The sequence below is a fragment of the Schistocerca cancellata genome, chromosome 3, assembly GCF_023864275.1.
Source record: "Schistocerca cancellata isolate TAMUIC-IGC-003103 chromosome 3, iqSchCanc2.1, whole genome shotgun sequence".
NCBI lineage: Eukaryota > Metazoa > Arthropoda > Insecta > Orthoptera > Acrididae > Schistocerca > Schistocerca cancellata.
The window spans coordinates 451,386,609-451,408,373 of NC_064628.1; the positions used below are offsets into that span (position 1 = coordinate 451,386,609).

Here is a 21,765-nt window from a genome sequence, read left to right on the forward strand (position 1 = left end):
TTAATAACGGGTTTATAAGTTACATTCTCCCTTATCTGATTGTCTTCCTGAAGTAAATCTTGTTGCCAATCACCTTCCATCTGGCAGCTTAATGATAAATTGCAATTGGGTCTTGTGTAATATTGACTAACAGTTCCCTTTAGTTGACCCGTACTAAAGGACTTTACTAGTTTTCCGAACTTTCTATGATAACGTCACCTACAACTTGACCTTCATTAATTACTTGATGGTGATTTATCTCATTATCGTTATTGCGTAATTTCCGCATTTTAGAGTTATTACCATGATTTTGTTGGCTCTCTTTATCTTTAGATTGACGTTTTATATAACAAAACTGGCTATGATTGTTGTTGTTAAATTTTTGTGGTTCTGAATTATTATTATTTCGAGGATGGTCATTTCTACCAAATCTAAATTTCTTGTCTTCCCTTTCTCTGTTAAGTATATCTAACTGTTCTAAATATCCTAATAATTCGCAGGGTTGTGACCATTCTCTTTCTATCATTCTTTCCTTTACATAATACGGTAACCTACTAATTAGGACTCGTATTAGATGACTTTCAATAATTGGTTCTTCAATTAATTTAGCACGGTTTAAATGCTATTCGAAATAATTCCTATAACCTCCCCAGCGTTTAGAATATGGAGGAGGGTCTAACAACTCTAAAGTTAAGTGGTGTTGTTTTCCTCTTGACCAATAATTTTGTTTAAACTGCTTAACAAAATCATCCCAGTCCCTAAATTCAGTTCTATGCAGTACTGCCCATTCCGCAGCTTCTGCTTCTAAATGTCCTATTACAAATTGAATCCGTTTTTCATTACTCCATTTAGGAGATAATGAAGTTTCAAAAGCTTTTATAAAGATTATAGGGTGAAGTTCGCCTCCTGGTTTGAATACAGGGAATCGACTTGCTACATTTGAATTTGTCGTTATATCATCCAAACAGTCTGCGAGAGACATAGTTGGATTTTGTTTAGATTGCAGAGACGGAGTTGCGTCGGATTTGCTTGCCATGATTTCTTTATTCGTATTGTTGTCATCCGAGCTAACAAACTCAATGCGACTGTTGTCTCTGATTACTTTATTGCTTCTACTACCTGAAATGTTTTCATTATTATCTAATTCCGATAACCGTTTAGTAATTTCCTGTATTCGCATTTCTGTATTGGATACGCGATTAACTAATATCGATTCTTCACTGTGTTCACGATGTGAACGCTCTGTACCTTCATCAATGTTATTATCTTTGGAAGTATCAAGGTTACTGCATATTTCGGTAATCAAATGTTTCATGTTTTCTATTTCAGTATGATCTTTTTCTACTCGATGAGTTAGTACCTCTAATTCTACATTATCTATTGAAGAAATCTCTACAGGTCTGGTAGAAACCTCTTTAATAGATTCTAATAATTCTCTACGAACAGTTTCTGTTTGCATAGAAAATTCATCCCGTAACTTATCGTTATTTTTCTCTATTTCATTTACAACTAAGACATTGGCATTATCTAATCTCTTGGTTAAGTCAGTAATATCATTTCGCATGCGAGCTTTTTCCTCACGCGATTCCTGGATATGTTCTTCTAACCTTTTACAATTATCAGCAATCTTATTACTAAGTCCTACTAGTTTTTCCCGCATTTCAACTTTAGAAGCCTCTATTTTATCACTTAATTCTCGACTGGTTTCATTAAGATGTTCCTGTAACCTGTCTGTCGATTTTGTTAGCTCACCTTTAAGTTCCTCTTTTAATCTAGCAGTAGATTCTTCGTTAGACTGTTTTAATTCCTCTTTTAATCTAGCAGTAGATTCTTCGTTAGACTGTTTTAATTCCTCTTTTAATCTAGCAGTAGATTCTTCGTTAGATTGTTTCAATTTAGCGATCGCCCTAAAAAGGGATCTCGTGCTCCTATCGGACATAGATTGCTCTTCGTCTGACATTTCACTTCCCGACATTATTGTAAGATATTAACTAGTTACACACGCAGACTTGTAATCAACAATCCTATTAAAAGCACACTCCCTATGTACAACACTCCACTTCCAACTTGAAACAAACTCACCGGACACTAATGTTGTAGTTTATAGTTCTCGGTGATCAGTGTGCTGCTATGGGCTGCAGAAGTAACAGCCGTCGGTGCAGCCACTGAGATGCTGTGACCCCGCTTCCGCAACCGGCAGGACGCTGAGTCGAACACCGGAGACATCACTGGCTGCAACCACGCCCGGCACCACCGTAGACAGGCGAAGCCCTCAGCAACACCTCTAATACCAGCTGGAGGAACGCCCCCCAGCTGACATACTGGGCCTGTTAGTTTAGGGAGAAAAAAGGTTGTCGGGGTTTGCAGCGTTCAGCTGCTGCCCAACAGATGTGCCTTCTCGTGGAATAACTGCGTGACCGTACTGCTTGGCTGCGCTCCGTCAGATGCCCACACCCGCGAAGTTGCCGCTGGCTGGTGAAGGCTCCACGAAAACTCGCGTTGACTTCCGAAGGACTCTTGATGTTTTGTTTCGTACCTGTGTGCCTTAGTTGCACACAAGTCCTGTTTATAAGGTCGCCACGGTATAGTGTAACGACGTAAGTTTTTTATGAATGATTTTCGTTTGACATATGACCATGTGTAGACTTCGTCACCTACGTCAGTTACAACCCACTTCAAAATTATTTATATTCTTTTTAAATTGTCTCAGAATGGTTCTTGAACGAAATTGTAAAATATCATTTGAGTCGTATGCACAGAATTATGTCACTCGGGCCAATTGGTTTGCGTAAACTTTTTCAATTTAGATTTCGTTTGTTTCTCCTCAGAAATTATATTGACACACGTTATCTTGATTTAATCGATATTAGAACCACACATTGAATAAACTTTGGGATTCAAAGTTGCGATGAACGCTGTCAAAATTCAATAATCTTGTCAAATATATTATTAATCCATTCACATAATTCTTCATAAATAAATCCTCAGAACACGTATTTCAACTTTAATAGCATCCACCAGTTTATTATCTTCCTACATACAGACGTGAACCTGAGCCTTGATGAGACAAAACTAACATTTTCAATAAGATTAAACTTCCTATGATATCATTGTTGTACCAAACATTACAAATTTTTCATTTATTTTATTTTTTAGAAGCACGACGCAACAACTCGGTTCCAGGATCTTCTGTTGCTCTTTGGCTGTCGACCCGCGACGTATAGTGGCCAGCAATTTTCTCTCTGGTCCCGGCAGCGAAGATGCTGTCTCCGTTCGTTGCGCCGCCCTCTCCGTACATGAAACATAAAAAAATACAAAAACTTGAGACAATTCACAACCATTACAAAATATTACAAAAATACATAAACAAAACTAAATTAAATATTCACCTGCAAACTGGGCTGACACTGGTGGATGGGTGACGCTTCAATTTCGCGTCCCACTACACATTCCATACTGTAGCTCACCCAGGTATGGAATGGCTTTTCTCCAGTCATCCAGGAGCAACAAGTCAGTTTGGAATCAACATGAAATGTGGGCTGGAGTCACTTGGTGTGGGGCAAGTAGATGCCCAAATTCAGAGTTTTAACTGATTATCACCTTTGTTACTGCAGTGGCCCAGAGCAATTTTAGAGTTAGTGCCATACAGGAGAGGCTGCACTCCTGCACTTGTTTCTAATACAATATTTTCTGACATTTTAAATGAGCATCACAACTATGTAGTTGTCTTTATGGGTTGGTCTAAATTGATGGTTCTGTTTGCTGCTCTTCTGTTGTCCTTTTGGTGGCGTCAAGAGTTTACTAACTTTGGCGCCACATTATATGCTGTCTTGAGGTTGCTGGAAGCAGATAAAATATGTGATGCCTGCTAAATCCCTTATCTATTCCAACACTCTGTGTGCCCTCCAGTCCCTATAACACTTGTACCAGCAGATATTGTAGTCCAGCATATCCTCCTTAAAATTTATTCATGAAATTCGGCTTAACTGTATTAGGTGTAGAAGTATCACCTAAACCAGTGTATGAAACTTTGCACTGGACCGGAGCTCAACCTAGATTTCCCGCCTATTGCAAGCCTTGCCACTTAGGTTGTCTGAGCATGCTCCCTGGACCGAATGAAACTTGGGTGTGTCACACATCTATATATTTCTTCTCATAGATTTTTAATTCATTTACCCATACTCTCACATATAGTGATTCCAATGCAGATTTTAGAGACAAGATGAGAAGTCATAGTGAAGTATTGTATTTTTCATCCAGCCATTCTTGCTTTGTTATTTTGTTCTTTCTATCACTCTCATTTTTTGCAATCTATATTTCCTGTTGCATACTTCACTGATTGTGTTTTTAAGTATTTTCTATTTATTAGTTAAATTCAGTGTCTTGTGTGATATCCAATGTTTTCTATTGGGCTGTATCTTTGTTTTTGTTCCTCAGTTGTTTTTACTGTCTGTCCAAGATACCCAGTTGTCTTCTGTTGTGTTCCTTTCCCCTTTTTGATCAGTAGAAGGGGAAAGTATCACAATAGAAGATGATCGCGTAGCTGTTGGAGATGATATAGTTAGATACAGCAGAGTAACAACTTGGCAAGAAAACCTGGTCATTAGTTGTACTGTAATTATTTTTTGTATTAACATACTAAAAGTTAAAAGATGCTGGTAATAAAGGATATTGTAAACTTGCAAATATGAAATTACAAGTGACCCAGTGGAATAAGCAGAAAATTTGATAGGTAATGGACAAAAGGGTAAATAGATTCAGTTTTTTGCTGGTGTCCGCTTCTAATAGCTACATTAATTTCTTTTTGTATTATGTATCTACTTTTATCCTCATTCTTTCTCTTTCACCATTTTACCATGAAAATTACTTGAAAATATGTTTTCACCTTGGTATTTTTCAGGGTCAAATTCGGAGTTCCTCTAGACGAAGTCTGCAAGAATGACATTCCTGGCCCCCTTCTCGTGAGTGGTTTGATTATTTCATATTTAAAGATAATTTTATATTGACCTTGATAATTATTTTTATATTGGACTTGATAATTACTTTACTAAAACACACACACACACACACACACACACACACACACACACACACACACACACACACACACACACACACAGAGAGAGAGAGAGAGAGAGAGAGAGAGAGAGAGAGAGAATATCTGTAACGAGTTAAAAAAATGAGTAATTGAAAATAAGAAGAACTCAGTTGAACTAGCCTGTTTAGTGTGAATGTTGTTTGTTCACTGTTAAAAGTAAGCGAATTAAGACTCCTTTCCTCCAGTGCCTTTTTTGAGCGTATGAATTTTGTAATTCCACTTTGTGTATTAAATGAAAAGTACTTGCCTTGTATAAAGATATTGTCAGTGCCAGTAACTTACCAGATACTGCCACCGGCCGGTGTGGCAGAGTGGTTCTAGGCCCGTCAGTCTGGACCGCTACGGTCGCAGGTTCGAATCCTGCCTCAGGCATGGATGTGTGTGATGTGCTTAGGTTTAAGTAGTTCTAAGTTATAGGGGACTGATGACCTTAGATGTTAAGTCCCATAGTGCTCAGAGCCATTTTACCAGATACTGCCCTAATAAAAGCAATACAACTTGTCTTGTGCTTCATAGCTGATATGAGAATCTTCGCTTGTGTAGAACTCTCCATTAAAAAGCAATTAAATTAAAGCAGTTTGCTTGTAGTGTCATTGCATATTACTATATTAATTAGCTATTTGCCACTTCACTTTTTATATGAAAATTACACAAATATTATTGTTGCAGGTATTAATACTTAAATTGAACAAGGAAGCACCGTATAAGAAAGATGTTTTCCGAGCACCAGGCCACCAAGGCAATATGAAAAAACTGATACATTTTCTCCAAACTGGCCGGTTAGTCAACATGGACAACTTCTCAGTGTATACAATTGCGTCCGTTCTCAAAAAGTTCCTGCGAAAGCTACCTGGAGGAATATTTGGGCGTGAGGGTGAACAGCGTTTATTTACTGTCATTGACATGGGAAACAAGGAAGAGCAACGAGATGAGATACACAGGTAATTTTAACTAAGTTGATTTCCCTGCTGTCCTTCAGTTTGTTTTACTTTGCATTCCTTTTGGTTATGTTACACTGTAGGTGTGACATAGTTTTACTACAATAGACATTGTTGCTTTATGCTTTAAGAGAAGAGGCTGGAGTCAGTGGGGAAATGAATGACTGAAGAAACAAAACAACAAGCTATGCCAAATGAAATCTTCCAAGGTCAATGTGTATGTTGTTCTTGTCACATTAATCAGAGGGAGAAGAAGGAGAGAGAGAGAGAGAGAGAGAGAGAGAGAGAGAGAAGCATGACCGTCTTCTCTTTGGAGGAGCCTACCATTTTCTAATGGTTATGGCATGCCTATTTGTGTATTACATGTTATTAAAAACTGGCAGAAGTAAAGCTGTGAGGACGGTGCGTGAGCCGTGCTTGGGTAGCTCAGTTGGTAGAGCACTTGCCCGCGAAAGGCAAAGGTCCCGAGTTCGTGTCTTGGCCCAGCACACAGTTTTAATCTGCCAGGAAGTTGCATATCAGCACACACTCCGCTGCAAAGTGAATATCTCATTCTGTCTACATGTTATTGATTGAATTCTGTATTCAGAAAAGAGGGCAACAGTTTACTTAAGAAAACACCTGCCTTTTATTTCAGAAGACAGAGTTGGAGTAAAAAGTTAGACATTGTCACATTGTGTGGATTCATGCTCAAACTGTTAGGTGTGGCATTTTAATGTCTCTCTCAGTGGTTGGCTGACATTCATCAATAATCCTCCAGCCATGTTTATTGGAATAATTGTTTCAGACTTCTGTTTATTTGCGTACCTTTTATAGAAATGTGATAAAGACTGAGGTTTTAAAATACTTTATGGAGAAGTGCATATGTTTACATCATTTAACAATACTCATACCACCACCACCACCACCACCCACTCCCCCCTCCCTATCACTACACCCTCCCCTCCCCTCCCCTCTGCCATTGTCCTTTCTCACTGCTGTATGCTTAAATTTTGTTAATTAGAATTCTGTAGATATAATTTGTTAGCTGGAAGTAGAACATAAGTATTTAGTTTTTGTAGGTTTTTCACGATTAATGCAGCCCTCAAATTGTTCATGCCCTCTCCGTAACTTTCAATGTGCTTCTGTGTACTAACTGCATCTGATGTTACCAAGCGATGTGGCGCAGTGGTTAGCACACTGGACTCGTATTCGGGAGGACAGTGGTTCAAACCCACGTCCGGCCATCCAGATTGAGGTTTTTCGTGATTTCCCTAAATCTCTTCAGGCAAATGCCGGGATGGTTCCCTTGAAAGGGCAAGGCTGATTTCCTTCCCCATCCTTCCCCAATTGGATGAGACAGATGATCTCATTGCTTGGTCCCCTCTCCCAAACCAACCAGCCAGTCATCTGATGTTCTAAGTATTGTACAGGGTGGTGCACAAAATGTGTTACTAATTGTTTCTTTCACAATTTACGACACACATTAGACATCCCGCTGGGATCTCTACAGCAGTACCAGCAGAGCTTGGAAAAACAAATGAGTTGTGAAATGATGTGTTATTCACGATACTGTCACTAGGAGACTAGTAAGTAGCAATGGAAGACTGACGACACAGCAACGATCGGCAGTTGTGTTACTTTTTCATGAAACGAAAAGCCTTGTTGTGACTCAGAGGCATTTTCGACAACAGTTTAACACACAATGGGTCCCTTGCAAGAAGACCATCCACAGGTTGTACGATAAATTTGTACAGGAAGGAACAATATTGGAAGCGAAGCAACCTCGGCCTAAGCCTGTTTGTTCGCCAGAGAATATTGAAGCGGTACGAGTTGCTGTACAGAGAAGTCCCGGGAAATCGTGTAGAAAGGCAGCAGTGCAACTGGGAATACCCAGATGCTCCGTTCAGTGCATTCTTAAAAGTGACCTCCATATGTATCCATACAAGATGACCTGTGCACAGAAGCCCACTGAAGAACACAAGTAGCAGAGACTGCTGTTTGCTCAGTGGGCGGAGGATAGGGAAGAAACTCTCAACAACGTCTGGTTTTCAGATGAAGCGCATTTTCATTCAGACGGTGTGGTTAACAAACAAAATGTACACTTTTGCGCCACTGAAAACCCACAAGTGCTTCATGAACGTCAACATTATGCTCCGAGGATTACAGCGTGGGCAGCAATTTCCAGTCACCGACTTATTGGACCCTTTTTTCTTTGAAGAAACTGTGAACAGTGAGCGTTATTTGAGCATGCTTTGCAATAGCTTCATTCCACAGCTTCTTGCTACTGCCTTGCCCTTCAACATGCAGTGGTTCATGCAAGGTGGAGCAAGACCACATACTGCAAACACTGTATTGGAGTTTTTACACAAGCATTTCGACATGCGGATATTTTCATTCAGGTTTCCAGGTCGCTTCAATGATGGACAAAATTGGCCCCCCAATAGTCCAGACTTCAATCCATGTGACTTTTTTCTTTGGGGGTACCTAAAGGAAAAAATTTTCCCGAAACATCCACATGATTTAATGGAGCTCAGAAGACTTATTCTTCAAGCTTGCAGTGAAATTACGGAAGACGTGCCGTGGGTAATCACTAACTTCAGTGTTCGTTTAAAGGAAGTTAGGAAATGAAATGGGTGACATATTGAGCATGTGCTGAGTTAGAACAAATCTCAATGGACGGCTCTTCATTGTAGTATATGTTCCTTTCAGATTGTATTGACAATAAAGTTTATATTCAAAAACAAAATAGTAACACATTTCGTGCGCCACCTTGTATTAGAACATTAGAATAGTTTCCATCTTTCTTTCTTTCTTGCCATATTTTGCTGCTGTATAACATAATATATTGCATCAGGAAGGCCCTCTGAATTTCACCAGTTTGCATTTCATAATTTCACAGTTTTCATTTTTCAACCATTTTGCATTTACTTAAAGAAAGTTCTATAATTGTAACAATTCATGATATTCCTGTTCCAGATTTTGCTGTTTGTAGCCCCAATTTTGCCTGTGTTGGATCAAAATAAGTTGCATTTTGTTCCTGTCATTACAGCACTGTATTCTGAGATTGTTTGTTATTATCGTCTCCCCCCCCCCCCCCACCCCCCCCACCCGCCCATAATTTTTATCTCACTACTCCTCTCATATTAATCAGTATTTCATTAATCAGTAACGGGAACAGTAAAGACGAGGTTCTACAACTCTATCCCAGTTCCTGCTTAAAGCACATTGCCATTTTGGTGTTCCCCTTTTGTACATAATGCCAGAGGCAGCCTGCAAATACTGTGAAACACCAGTTATACACTTTCCAAGGGACTTAAAAAAATGGTTTAAAAGGCAGGAAATGTAAAATGTGTGTAATAATGTTTTTAGTGATGAAAGTTACATATATGATCCCCCTTTGCAATTTTGCACATTATGTATGCTATATGTATATAATGGGCATCAAAATACTTGTCAGGGGTGTGTTTATCTACTAATAAACGTTTATTATCTTTTGAAAACTTGTGGTGTAACTGGAACTGGTAACTGTCTGGAAAGTAGAAACTTGTGACTTAATTTCATACATCATAATCAATGATTTTGGAAAGTCTGCTGCTGTTATTCAGTATTTAAATAATAAAATACTGCACCAATTACATATTTTTTTGTGCTTAGCGTGATACGTTTCAAGAATTTTTTCTCATTGTCAGCTGAAAATATTAAAGTAAGTATTTTGTATGGTGTTTGCATATGTGTTGTTCTGTGCCTCTTGCACTGTAGTCATCTTTTCGAGGTTATCAGGTACTGTGTCTCCTCAGTTATGTGGAAAACCACACATATTCACTCTGTCACTCACATTGTTAGTTTGCGAAAAACAAAAAATACATATGTAAGTATTACTCTTGGCAATGAGAATAACTTCTCGATACATGTCTTGCTAAGAGTGAAAAAATACGTAACTGGTGCTGTGTTTAAACCAAAACCATTTGAGCAATGTAAAGTTAGTGAAAGTTTCAACTAGTGCTACTGGTGGCCAAACAAGAAATGGGCTGAATGTGGTTTAACGAAGGTGCCCAGTAGAGGCAGTGTGGAAATGATTGTGACTGGTCATGATATCTTTATTCAAACAAACCCAGTTACTCCCATCAGCGACCATGCCAGGTAGAGCGTGGCAAAGTCAGGAAATACGGTATGAATTGTTCCAACTTTTACACATTTACTGGTTCAGATCCACTGAGTAAGCACCCTAGTGTCAAGAAATTTAACCACATAATGTTTGTAAACACTAATTGATGACGAACACTATACCAGCGTCATTTTGCATCCATTACATCAGTTTTTTCTCCATGAAAAATTTTTCATAAACTGTAAATTGCAGGAAAACTATAAATATGTTAATGCAAAATCAGTTGCAAATTAACGTTGTGGACATACACAATTTGATGGAAGCAATAAAAAATGTCATAAATGGCGGGAAAATGTCAATTCCGGGGACATAAAAACAGGGTTATACTGTATTACTTTCGCTTGCCTCTGTGTTATTCCTCACGTGCCCCAGTATTTCACACATCTTATTTTTCTTTCTATTGCAAAATTTTCTATAGATCCTTACATATGCAAGATCATTCCTATGTTCTTTCAGTTCTCTCCTACTACACACAAAGGCAGAGTTAGTCTTAAGTATATGCGTGCAACTTTTTCCTTCTTTTTTCTCGATTCTTAAGACAGCAGTAATTTTGAATTAAGATAACTTCCAATATGTCCATTTTTCAGAAAAGACAAAAGTATTCTTTACAAATACTAGCATGAGTGCTGCAGTTTGGCAGAGTTGTCATTTGTACTCAGGTGATTCATGTGAAAATGTGTCCAATGTCATTATGACCATACAATGGGAATTAACATACTTTGACTACAGAATGGTAGTTGGAGCCAGACACATGGAAGACCATTTCAGAAATCAGGCATTACTTCTCACCACGGACAGTGCTGTGGCCAACTGCCTTCACTTAACGACAGAGAGCAGTAGCATTTGCTAACAGACAACAATCACTGCGAGACATAACATAAATCAATGTGAGATACATGACGAATGAATCCATTAGGATAATGCGGTGATTTGGCAGTAGTGCACTAAAGCAACAGGTGACTGACAATACTGCCTTTGCTAACTGCACAACATTGCCTGCAACACATCTCTAGGGCTTGTGACGGTGTCGTTAGGACCCTAGTAACTGGAAAACAGTGGCCTTGTTGGTTGAGTCATTTCAGTTGGTTGGAGCTGATGGTAGGGTTTGTGTGTTGCGCAAACTCCACAAAGCCAACAAGGCACTGTGCAAGCTAGTGGTGGCTCCATAATGGTGTGGGCTGTGCTTTGCATGGAATGGATTGGCTCCTCTGGTCCAGCTGAACCAACTGAGACCAGTTGCATTCATTGATGGACTTCATATTCCCAAACAACAATGGAATGAAACTACCTGGCAGATTAAAACTGTGTGCCCGACCGAGACTCGTAGAGCCTGGTAGAGCACTTGCCCGCGAAAGGCAAAGGTCCCGAGTTCGAGTCTCGGTCGAGCACACAGTTTTAATCTGCCAGGAAGTTTCATATCAGCGCACACTCCGCTGCAGAGTGAAAATCTCATTCTGGAAACATCCCCCTGGCTGTGGCTAAGCCATGTCTCCGCAGTATCCTTTCTTTCAGGAGTGCTAGTTCTGCAAGGTTCGCAGGAGAGCTTCTGTAAAGTTTGGAAGGTAGGAGACGAGATACTGGCAGAAGTAAAGCTGTGAGTACAAGGCGTGAGTCGTGCTTTGGTAGCTCAGATGGTAGAGCACTTGCCCACGAAAGGCAAAGGTCCCGAGTTCGAGTCTCGGTCGGGCACACAGTTTAAATCTGCCAGGAAGTTTCATATCAGCGCACACTCCGCTGCAGAGTAAAAATCTCGTTCTGGAACAATGGAATGTTTATGGATGACAATGAGTCATGTCACCAGGCCACAATTGTTCACGATTGGTTTCAAAAACATTTTGGACAATTTGAGTAAATGATTTGGTCACCCAAATTGCCCAACATGAATCCCATTGAATATTTATGGGACACAATCAAGAGATCAGTTCATGCACAAAATCTTGCACTGGCAACGCTTTCGCAATTACGGATGGCTATAGACGCAATATGGCTCCATACTACTGCAGGGGCCTTCCAAAAAGTTACAGAGTCAATGCTAAATTGAGGTGTTGCACTATGCCGGGCAAAAGGAGGTCCGACACTAGAATAGGAGGTATCCCATGTCTTTGTCATGTCAGTGTGTGCAGAGCTGTGTCCCTGCATATTCAGCCACACCACTCATGGCTGTGCTTTTGGGCCAGGTACAGCTGCTTTACTTCAGGAGGTTGTTTGCCAACAAAAGATATGCGGAACTGTTTACTGACAACACTCCTGCAGCTACCACAGTGTCTGGGGGTGCAAGCTGCACCAATACGTGGTGTGCAGGTCATGGTAAATAGTGTTGCAGTCACAGGTAGCTAATTGCGTCTCCACACATACATGTCCACATGACACTGCACCTATATTCCCATGGGGCAGGTAGTTAGGTCATCGCTCAGCCCTTTGATAAGTTCCCCTTCTGGGCTCCAGACAGACTATCAGTGGCCTGGGGTCAATGCTTCGGACCACAATGCCAGTCGCTGCTACCCATCAGACAGCACTGTCTCATGCCTTCATCAGGATCATCAGATGCTGTACATCTTTTAATTCGCTCCCGAAAACCAGACCTGTGTCTCAACGGCCTATGAGCTAACAGCCATGTGATATAGCGCAGTTGATCATAATCAGTACCCAAAGGGCTATCACCACTTTCAGTGATAGTGGACTACCACACAGTGGGCACCCACTACATGTCATCAAGATGGATTTTCAGTTATTCTCAACTGTGGACTTTGTGCTCCAAATCTGTACTGAGTTTAGTCGATGGTTAATAAGCAGATAGATGTATCATGTGTATGCAGTCACTACCATTCTTAACACTTGATTGAGGATATAGCAGCAGTAACAAGGACAATGGTTTAGTGTTAAAGTGCTCTTGTCCCATCCTCCATATATCACAGTGGCAACAAGTCTGATTCTCATATGTATGACTCATTGATGGTGTGGATTCTCAGTACAAAGGCTGCTCATGATTTACCCACTCCAGTGACTGCTCAAGGTTTGCTGGCTGCAGCACCAGCTCCTGGCCTCACTCATCACTGAGCCACTGTCTTCTTTGATGCCGAGCCTAATGCTACCATGTTGTATTGTGATTCATCCAGACAATGCAGCCATAGCCCGTCCTCTTTCCCAGGGTGACACTGCATGGACAGAACGTGGATGATGATGCTGTGTCTTCATGTGTCTTTCAGTGTTTCCTGATGTGTCTTCATTCATTTTTGCTGGAGCTGGACTTCATTATTCTTAGTGTTCATGTGTTTATCAAACAAATACATTTTCTCTTGTGTGTTCCTTCATCTTGATAGAGCAGCATATTCGTGCTATTGTGTTGTGACAGGCTGTACCTAGATCTTCTGGATTCTGAATCTGTGTTCACTTGTGTGGTGGGCTTTATTTTGGTAAATGGGCATCTGAATTAGTGTTCCGATTTTCTTAGTAGTTGCAAGTTCTTGGCAATGTTCTCTTTTCAGCATAGTTCAGGAACTCCATTCATGTGTTGTTCCAATGTGTATTCTCTTCCTTGAAATTGATGGTCTGCATGATTTTCAGTGGTTCCTTGGTGTATTTCTCAGATTTCTGTGTATGTTCAAGTTCCAGTTCATTGCAAGATATTGTCATGCAAGACTGAATGTTTTCTGCTTACCATTCTGTTCAATCACCAGAGCCATTGGTGCATCATACCCTTCCATTCTTGAGCCAGGCAAATCCAGATCTGCTGCAGAGTAATGCTCTGCTCACGCAGGTTCTACAATCCTTCCCACTGAGTTTCAGTGGGCGTTACCAGGACCAGCGTTCAGGAGGTGCATCCAGGAGTTCAGTGTGTCTCAAGATAGGCCACATTCCACCAAGTTTGTTTGCAATGTTGTCACATTGTGAGGCGCTCTGTTTAGATTTCAGAGTTCTGTGACAGAAGTCCCTCTGGTATCAGCCTAACCCTTGCACACAACAGCATCGGATGCTTATTCTCATTTCGGTAGCCGAGTGGTAGCTGGTCTCCTGTCCCCACCAGCCCTGTTGATGCTGACACCTTTTCTCCTGTTGGCCCTGCCGCACCTGGCCATCCAGTCACTGCCAGCCCTACTACGAATCTCCCTCCAGTCACTGCCCGCCCAGCCGCGGCTGGCCCTCCAGTCACTGCCCGCCCAGCCGCGGCTGGCCCTCCAGTCACTGCCCGCCCAGCCGCGGCTGGCCCTCCAGTCGCTGCCCGCCCAGCCGCGGCATGGCCCTCCAGTCGCTGCCGGTCCAGCCGCGGCATGGCCCTCCAGTTGCTGCCGGTCCAGCCGCGGCATGGCCCTCCAGTCGCTGCCGGTCCAGCCGCGGCATGGCCCTCCAGTCGCTGCCGGTCCAGCCGCGGCATGGCCCTCCAGTCGCTGCCGGTCCAGCCGCGGCATGGCCCTCCAGTCGCTGCCGGTCCAGCCGCGGCATGGCCCTCCAGTCGCTGCCGGTCCAGCCGCGGCATGGCCCTCCAGTCGCTGCCGGCCCTGCCGCGGCATGGCCCTCCAGTCGCTGCCGGCCCTGCCGCGGCATGGCCCTCCAGTCGCTGCCGGCCCTGCCGCGGCATGGCCCTCCAGTCGCTGCCGGCCCTGCCGCGGCATGGCCCTCCAGTCGCTGCCGGCCCTGCCGCGGCATGGCCCTCCAGTCGCTGCCGGCCCTGCCGCGGCATGTCCCTCCAGTCGCTGCCGGCCCTGCCGCGGCATGTCCCTCCAGTCGCTGCCGGCCCTGCCGCGGCATGTCCCTCCAGTCGCTGCCGGCCCTGCCGCGGCATGTCCCTCCAGTCGCTGCCGGCCCTGCCGCGGCATGTCCCTCCACTCACTGCCGGCCCTGCTGCGGCTAACCCTCACAAAATCATTCCCAGCCCTCGCTGCAGCCTTTGCATCACCTCTCACCTCTTACATACTCATTGCCAGCCTTGTCATGGCCAGCCCTCTTGATGCCATTGCCACCATTACCACCTTTGCAGCTGTCCTGGTGTTGGCTGGCCATTTTCACTGGCACCGTTGATCCTATTATGTGTTCTTCCAGGCCTTGGGTTGGGATTGCTTGGATACTCTGCCTCCATCTGTACTTACACCTGACCTTCCTGTTGCTGCTTGCAGCGGCCAGTTGACATTCCCCTATGTGGACCCAGTGTGCTTCTTTTGTCTGGATAACTTCCCCTGGATTGTCCTGTTGTTTTGTTCCAGTCTGCTCTTGTGGCTGCTTGGTGTGTAGTGTAATGTGATGTGTTAGTGTTAATCCTGGTATTGAGAGAACTTATTTGAGGTTCACACATATAAAATATGAAGTGAAAGACTGTTTCTTTTGTTTAATGTACTTTAGGAAATGTATTATGAAAAGTTTTTTTCTAATTGTGAGGACATGCTAGACATTCTGTGACCATAGTGCTGCTTCTTGGAGGGAAAATCTTTTCATAATGTTATGCAACGATTATGACTTATTCTAGTTTGGAGACTTAATAAGTAGGGATATGTATATTGTTTAGCAGCAATTTGTACTGACGGTGGCCACCGTTACAGCCTGCTTCATTTACAGTCAATTTTTCAGTACATAGTTTCAGATTAATGTTATCTCAATTTAAAGAAGTGTAACATTTCATGAAAATATAACAGGAAAAGCATTTTTACCTTCCAGAAGTTACTGATTTGAGTGTTTATATTGAATATTGCCATAGGATTTTCGGACATTAATTTCTTGATGTTTCCTGACAAGTCTGCAAGCATGTCACTTTATCAGGGGGGTTTATGACCTGTTTTTATTTTGTGAAAATCTATGTTGCTGGTTGGGGCATCCGTGAGTCAGTTGAGTCTGTACTTGCACTACAACAGGCTCTAAAGATTCTGTGTGAGAGAGTAAATACAGTATCCAGATACAGGTGGCTAACCAGTGAGACCTTCACAGATCAGATCTTCCCAGAATCGATCACGGTCCTCTAGTTTGGAGCCGAGTGGAAGGCTTAAACCAGAGGCTCAGACGATTCTGCGGAGATCTGGGGTGCAAATTTCTCGACCTCCGCTATCGGGTGGAGAAATGTAGGGTCCCCCTGAATAGGTCAGGCGTGCACTACACGCCGGAAGCGGCTACAAGGGTAGCGCAGTACGTGTGGAGTGCACATGGGGGTTTTTTAGGTTAGAGAATTCTCTCCCTAGGCCCGACAAGATGCCTCCTGAGACGCGGCAAGGTAGGAGTAGGCAAAATGCAACAGGGAATAACAATATTAATGTGCTAATAGTAAACTGCAGGAGCATCTATAGAAAGGTCCCATAACTGCTCTCATTAATAAATGGTCACAGCGCCCATATAGTACTAGGGACAAAAAGTTGGCTGAAACCAGACGTAAACAGTAATGAAATCCTAAACTCAGATTGGAATGTATACCGCAGAGACAGGCTGGACAGTGAAGGGGGAGGCGTGTTTATAGCAATAATAAGTGCAATAGTATCGAAGGAAATTGACGGAGATCCGAAATGTGAAATAATTTGGGTGAAGGTCACGGTTAAAGCAGGCTCAGACATAGTTAATGGATGTCTCTATAGGCCCCCTGGCTCAGCAGCTGTTGTGGCTGAGCACCTGAAGGATAATTTAGAAAATATTTCGAGTAGATTTCCCCACCATGTTATAGTTCTGGGTGGAGATTTTAATTTGCCGGATATAGGCTGGGAGACTCAAACGTTCATAACAGGTGGCAGGGACAAAGAATCCAGTGAAATTTTTTTATGTGCTTTATCTGAAAACTACCTTGAGCAGTTAAACAGAGAACCGACTCGTGGCAATAACATTTTAGACCTTCTGGTGACAAACAGACCCGAACTATGTGAAACGGTTAACGCAGAACAGGGAATCAGTGATCATAAAGCGGTTACGACATCGATGATTTCAGCCGTAAATAGAAATATTAAAAAAGGTAGGAAGATTTTTCTGTTTAGCGAAAGTGACAAAAAGCAGATTACAGAGTACCTGACAGCTCAACACAAAAGTTTTGTCTCAAGTACAGATAGTGTTGAGGATCAGTGGACAAAGTTCAAAACCATCGTACAATATGCGTTAGATGAGTATGTGCCAAGCAAGATTGTAAGAGATGAAAAGAGCCACCGTGGTACAACAACAGAGTTAGAAAATTGCTGCGGAAGCAAAGGGAACTTCACAGTAAACATAAACATAGCCAAAGCCTTGCAGACAAACAAAAATTACGTGAAGCGAAATGTAGTGTGAGGACGTCTATGCGAGAGGCGTTCAATGAATTCGAAAGTAAAGTTCTATGTACTGACTTGGCAGAAAATGCTAAGAAATTTTGGTCTTATGTCAAAGTGGTAGGTGGATCAAAACAAAATGTCCAGACACTCTGTGACCAAAATGGTACTGAAACAGAGGATGACAGACCAAAGGCCGAAATACTAAATGTCTTTTTCCAAAGCTGTTTCACAGAGGAAGACTGCACTGTAGTTCTTTCTCTGGATTGTCGTACAGATGACAAAATGGTAGATATCGAAATAGACGACAGAGGGATAGAGATACAATTAAAATCGCTCAAAAGAGGTAAGGCCGCTGGACCTGATGGGACACCAGTTCGATTTTACACAGAGTACGCGAAGGAACTTGCCCCCCTTCTTGCAGTGGTGTACCGTAGGTCTCTAGAAGAGCGTAGCGTTCTAAAGGATTGGAAAAGGGCACAGGTCATCCCCGTTTTCAAGAAGGGACGTCGAACAGATGTGCAGAACTATAGACCTATATCTCTAACGTCGATCAGTTGTAGAATTTTGGAACACGTGTTATGTTCGAATATGACTTTTCTGGAGACTAGAAATCTACTCTGTAGGCATCAGCATGGGTTTTGAAAAAGACGGTCGTGTGAAACCCAGCTCGCGCTATTCATCCACGAGACTCGGAGGGCCATAGACACGGGTTCACAGGTAGATGCCATGTTTCTTGACTTCCGCAAGGCTTTCGATACAGTTCCCCACAGTCGTTTAATGAACAAAGTAAGAGCATATGGACTATCATACCAATTGTGTGATTGGATTGAAGAGTTCCTAGATAACAGAACACAGCATGTCATTCTCAGTGGAGAGAAGTCATCTGAAGTAAGAGTGATTTCAGGTGTGCCTTGTGGATGACATCGGAAGTTCACTGAGGCTTTTTGCAGATGATGCTGTGGTGTATCGAGAGGTTGTAACAATGGAAAATTGTACTGAAATGCAGGAGGAACTGCAGCGAATTGACGCATGGTGCAGGGATTGGCAATTGAATCTCAATGTAGACAAGTGTAGTGTGCTGCGAATACATAGAAAGATAGGTCCCTTATCATTTAGCTACAAAATAGCAGGTCAGCAACTGGAAGCAGTTAATTCCATAAATTATCTGGGAGTACGTATTAGGAGTGATTTAAAATGGAATGATCATATAAAGTTGATCGTCGGTAAAGCAGATGCCAGACTGAGATTCATTGGAAGAATCCTAAGGAAATGCAATCCGAAAACAAAGGAAGTAGGTTACAGTACGCTTGTTCGCCCACTGCTTGAATACTGCTCAGCAGTGTGGGATCTGTACCAGATAGGGTTGATAGAAGAGATAGAGAAGATCCAACGGAGAGCAGCGCGCTTCATTACAGGATCATTTAGTAATTGCGAAAGCATTACGGAGATGATAGATAAACTCCAGTGGAAGACTCTGCAGGAGAGACGCTCAGTAGCTCGGTATGGGCTTTTGTTAAAGTTTCGAGAACATACCTTCACCGAAGAGTCAAGCAGTATATTGCTCCCTCCTACGTATATCTCACGAAGAGACCATGAGGATAAAATCAGAGAGATTAGAGCCCACACAGAAGCATACCGACAATCCTTCTTTCCACGAACAATACGAGACTGGAATAGAAGGGAGAACCGATAGAGGTACTCAGGGTACCCTCCGCCACACACCGTCAGGTGGCTTGCGGAGTATGGATGTAGATGTAGATGTAGATGTAGACCAGTGCAGTGACTTCTGGAAATTCTCTGAAATTTTATGAGCTGAGCTCTTGGCATTACTGCTTACTTACATAAATAAGAACTAAATATTGGAAGAACTAAGAGAGATTCTTCGATGAATTTTGCACAGTGTACAAACCATACTTACAGGTGTTTAAAACTCTAGAATGTTCCAAATCTATTAAAAACTATGGTAAAAATTGAGATAATTAACTAAAAAATTTGAATTTTTCTAAACATGAAGTTTAAAATGTAACAGCTCACTCATTTTTTCTTAAATTAAATAAATTCTAGAGTTTCATACACTTGTAAATATGGTTTGTAAGTTGTGCAAAATTCATTGAAGAATCTCTCTTACTTATGAAGAAAAGTGTACCTATAACAACAAATGCAGCCAATAGTAAGTGAAAAAATGATAAAATTTCACATGTAAAAAAATTTTATTTTGTTATGTGTTTGAGCTTCCACAGCTGTGAGTGGGAATCCTGAATCCTTCTTGGTCATGCTGAGTAAGTTTTATGAATGTATTTGTAAAAGCATAGACAGTGGAAATTAAAATGTCCTGTGGTGCCTCTCCTGCTCCAAGTCTGCCTATTTGATGTTCTACTCCCATTGAGGGGGCAAGACTGTAGTATATGCAGGGGTGGCATCCTGCGTATTTGGCCACCATATTCACAGATGTTCTTTGTAGGTCAGGTACCTTAGGAGGTTGTTTGTCAACAAAAGATTCGGTGAGCTGTTTACCGCCAAGCTTACTGTAGCCGCCACTGCATCTGGTGATGCAAGCTGCACTGACAGCCCCCTCTCACACCTGCACTGGGATTCTCAGTTGTAGGACATCCATCAGTCTCTCCCAAAGATGGGACCTGCATCTTGACAGCCCAAGAGCTCATTGGCTTTATCTAGTAGGGAGAGGAATTGGTGCCACTATGCAAGGATATGAAGAACAGGACCAGCTATCACTATCTAGAAAAAATGGTGTCACCTAAACGAAACTACAAATAACAGCAAGCATTCCATAGTATTTGTGATTTGTTATAAACGTGTGTAACAAGCACACTAAGGAGATCTGCACAGGATTTGCAGATGTCAAGTGATGAACAATCTATGCCATGTAACATGTAAAATATGCCTCTGTCTTAAAAGGTTACTGAAACTTCGTGTTGAAAATCAGTTATTTGGAAATTAAAAAAGCATGAAAACATCAATGAAATCTTTATTATACGTTTAAAAAGGAATAAAAATGTATATTTTAAATAATAGTCTTATGTAATGTGTTTTAGCTTTGGTTCAGATAGACCTGATGTGAATGTTTGCTTATCAAAATATCTTGTGCCTACTTCAGGTTTGAAATACATATACGACTTTGTGCTTGATTGCTGATTATAGAGGTCCAGTTTATCAATTTATCTCATCAAGAGAACAACTTCAAATTAAATTATCAGACAGAAGGATTTATATGGGTCATTAATAAAACTGAGTGCGTGCTAGAAAGTGAAGTAATGCTACCAAATTTTTTTTTATGTGAGAACTCGTAAGGCTTTTTTAAATAAAACAAACATTATTAACATTCTACATCTTTATTCTACATGTCGAGATACTTTTATTTCTCAACGTTATCACTCTAGCGTCAAAACACATTTCTGCTAATGAGAGACCAATTGGTTGATACTGTCACTGTACAATGTCTGATTTTGTTGACACAGTCACAGCTTCTCTTCTACTTGTGCTGCTTCATCGCTATCAAACTAAAGTCTTCAAAGGTGTTTTGGAAACAGGTAAAATCAGATGGGACTGTATGGAGGATGATCAATAACAGTGAACCCAAGGTGTCAGATTGTTACAGATGTCGCAGCACTTGGATGAGGTCTGGCATTGTCATGCTGAAGAAGAGGGTGATCCATATATGGACAAACTCTTTGAATTCAAAGCTCAATTACAGCACACTGTTCCTCGTGTACCAACGTAATTATGTTATACACTGCCTTGTCACATGCTACAATTTGGACCTGTCTAGTGGCTGGCTGTAAGTATGTAGACATGAAGAATAAAGATGTAAGATGTTAATAACATTTGATTTATTTAAAAAGCTTTAAGAGTTTTCTAATAAAAAATTTTGAGGCATTACTTTTTAGCATGCCCTCATATTTGTGTATAACTCGTGTGACCACTAGCTTTGCTATCAGTAATATAGTTCTTCTGCCATCCATTGCTTGTGCTGTGTTAAAAAGTTCTGTTATTGAAAACTTTGTATGTAAATGTTCACACATGTCTATAAGAACTATATGTGCTCAGGTAGTAGAGATGGTAAGAAGTACTAAAAATTTGAACTAATTTGATTGTTACAGGCTTATTACATCACTTCCTGAACATACACAGCGACTGCTTGTTCTTCTTTTTGGAACATTTCGTGTCATTGCAACTAATGCAGAGCGTGCTCGCACTGGTATGACGTCAGAAGCACTTGGCGTTTCTGTTGCCCCTAGCTTCTTTCAAAGTTGTGTTAGTGATGGAAAAACAGCAAAAATGGAAGATGTTATGAGGTTCAAGGTGTGTAACTATTAACGTGTAACTTCCTTCAATTCTTTGTAGGGTTTGTTAAAAAAAAAATCCAAGTCAGCCATCAGC

At 41.6% G+C, this 21,765-nt stretch overlaps 1 protein-coding gene across 9 annotated transcripts in view; it reads left to right on the top strand.

Annotated features, from left to right (window-relative positions):
* The window catches only part of LOC126175210 (rho GTPase-activating protein 20), a 180,592-nt gene that overhangs the window by 17,068 nt on the left and 141,759 nt on the right, over positions 1-21,765 (top strand). For 8 of the 9 annotated variants that reach the window (XR_007535541.1, XR_007535542.1, XM_049921834.1 and 5 more), the window contains 3 exons: positions 4,880-4,940; positions 5,747-6,018; positions 21,486-21,687. Coding sequence is in view for 7 of the 9 variants with exons in the window: in XM_049921834.1 (XP_049777791.1) it covers positions 4,880-4,940; positions 5,747-6,018; positions 21,486-21,687 (535 nt within the window). In the remaining 2 variants the exon portion in view is untranslated. Of the gene's footprint in view, positions 1-4,879; positions 4,941-5,746; positions 6,019-19,846; positions 21,164-21,485; positions 21,688-21,765 lie in introns of those variants that run through there. The other variant, XM_049921836.1, reaches the window with a different exon arrangement.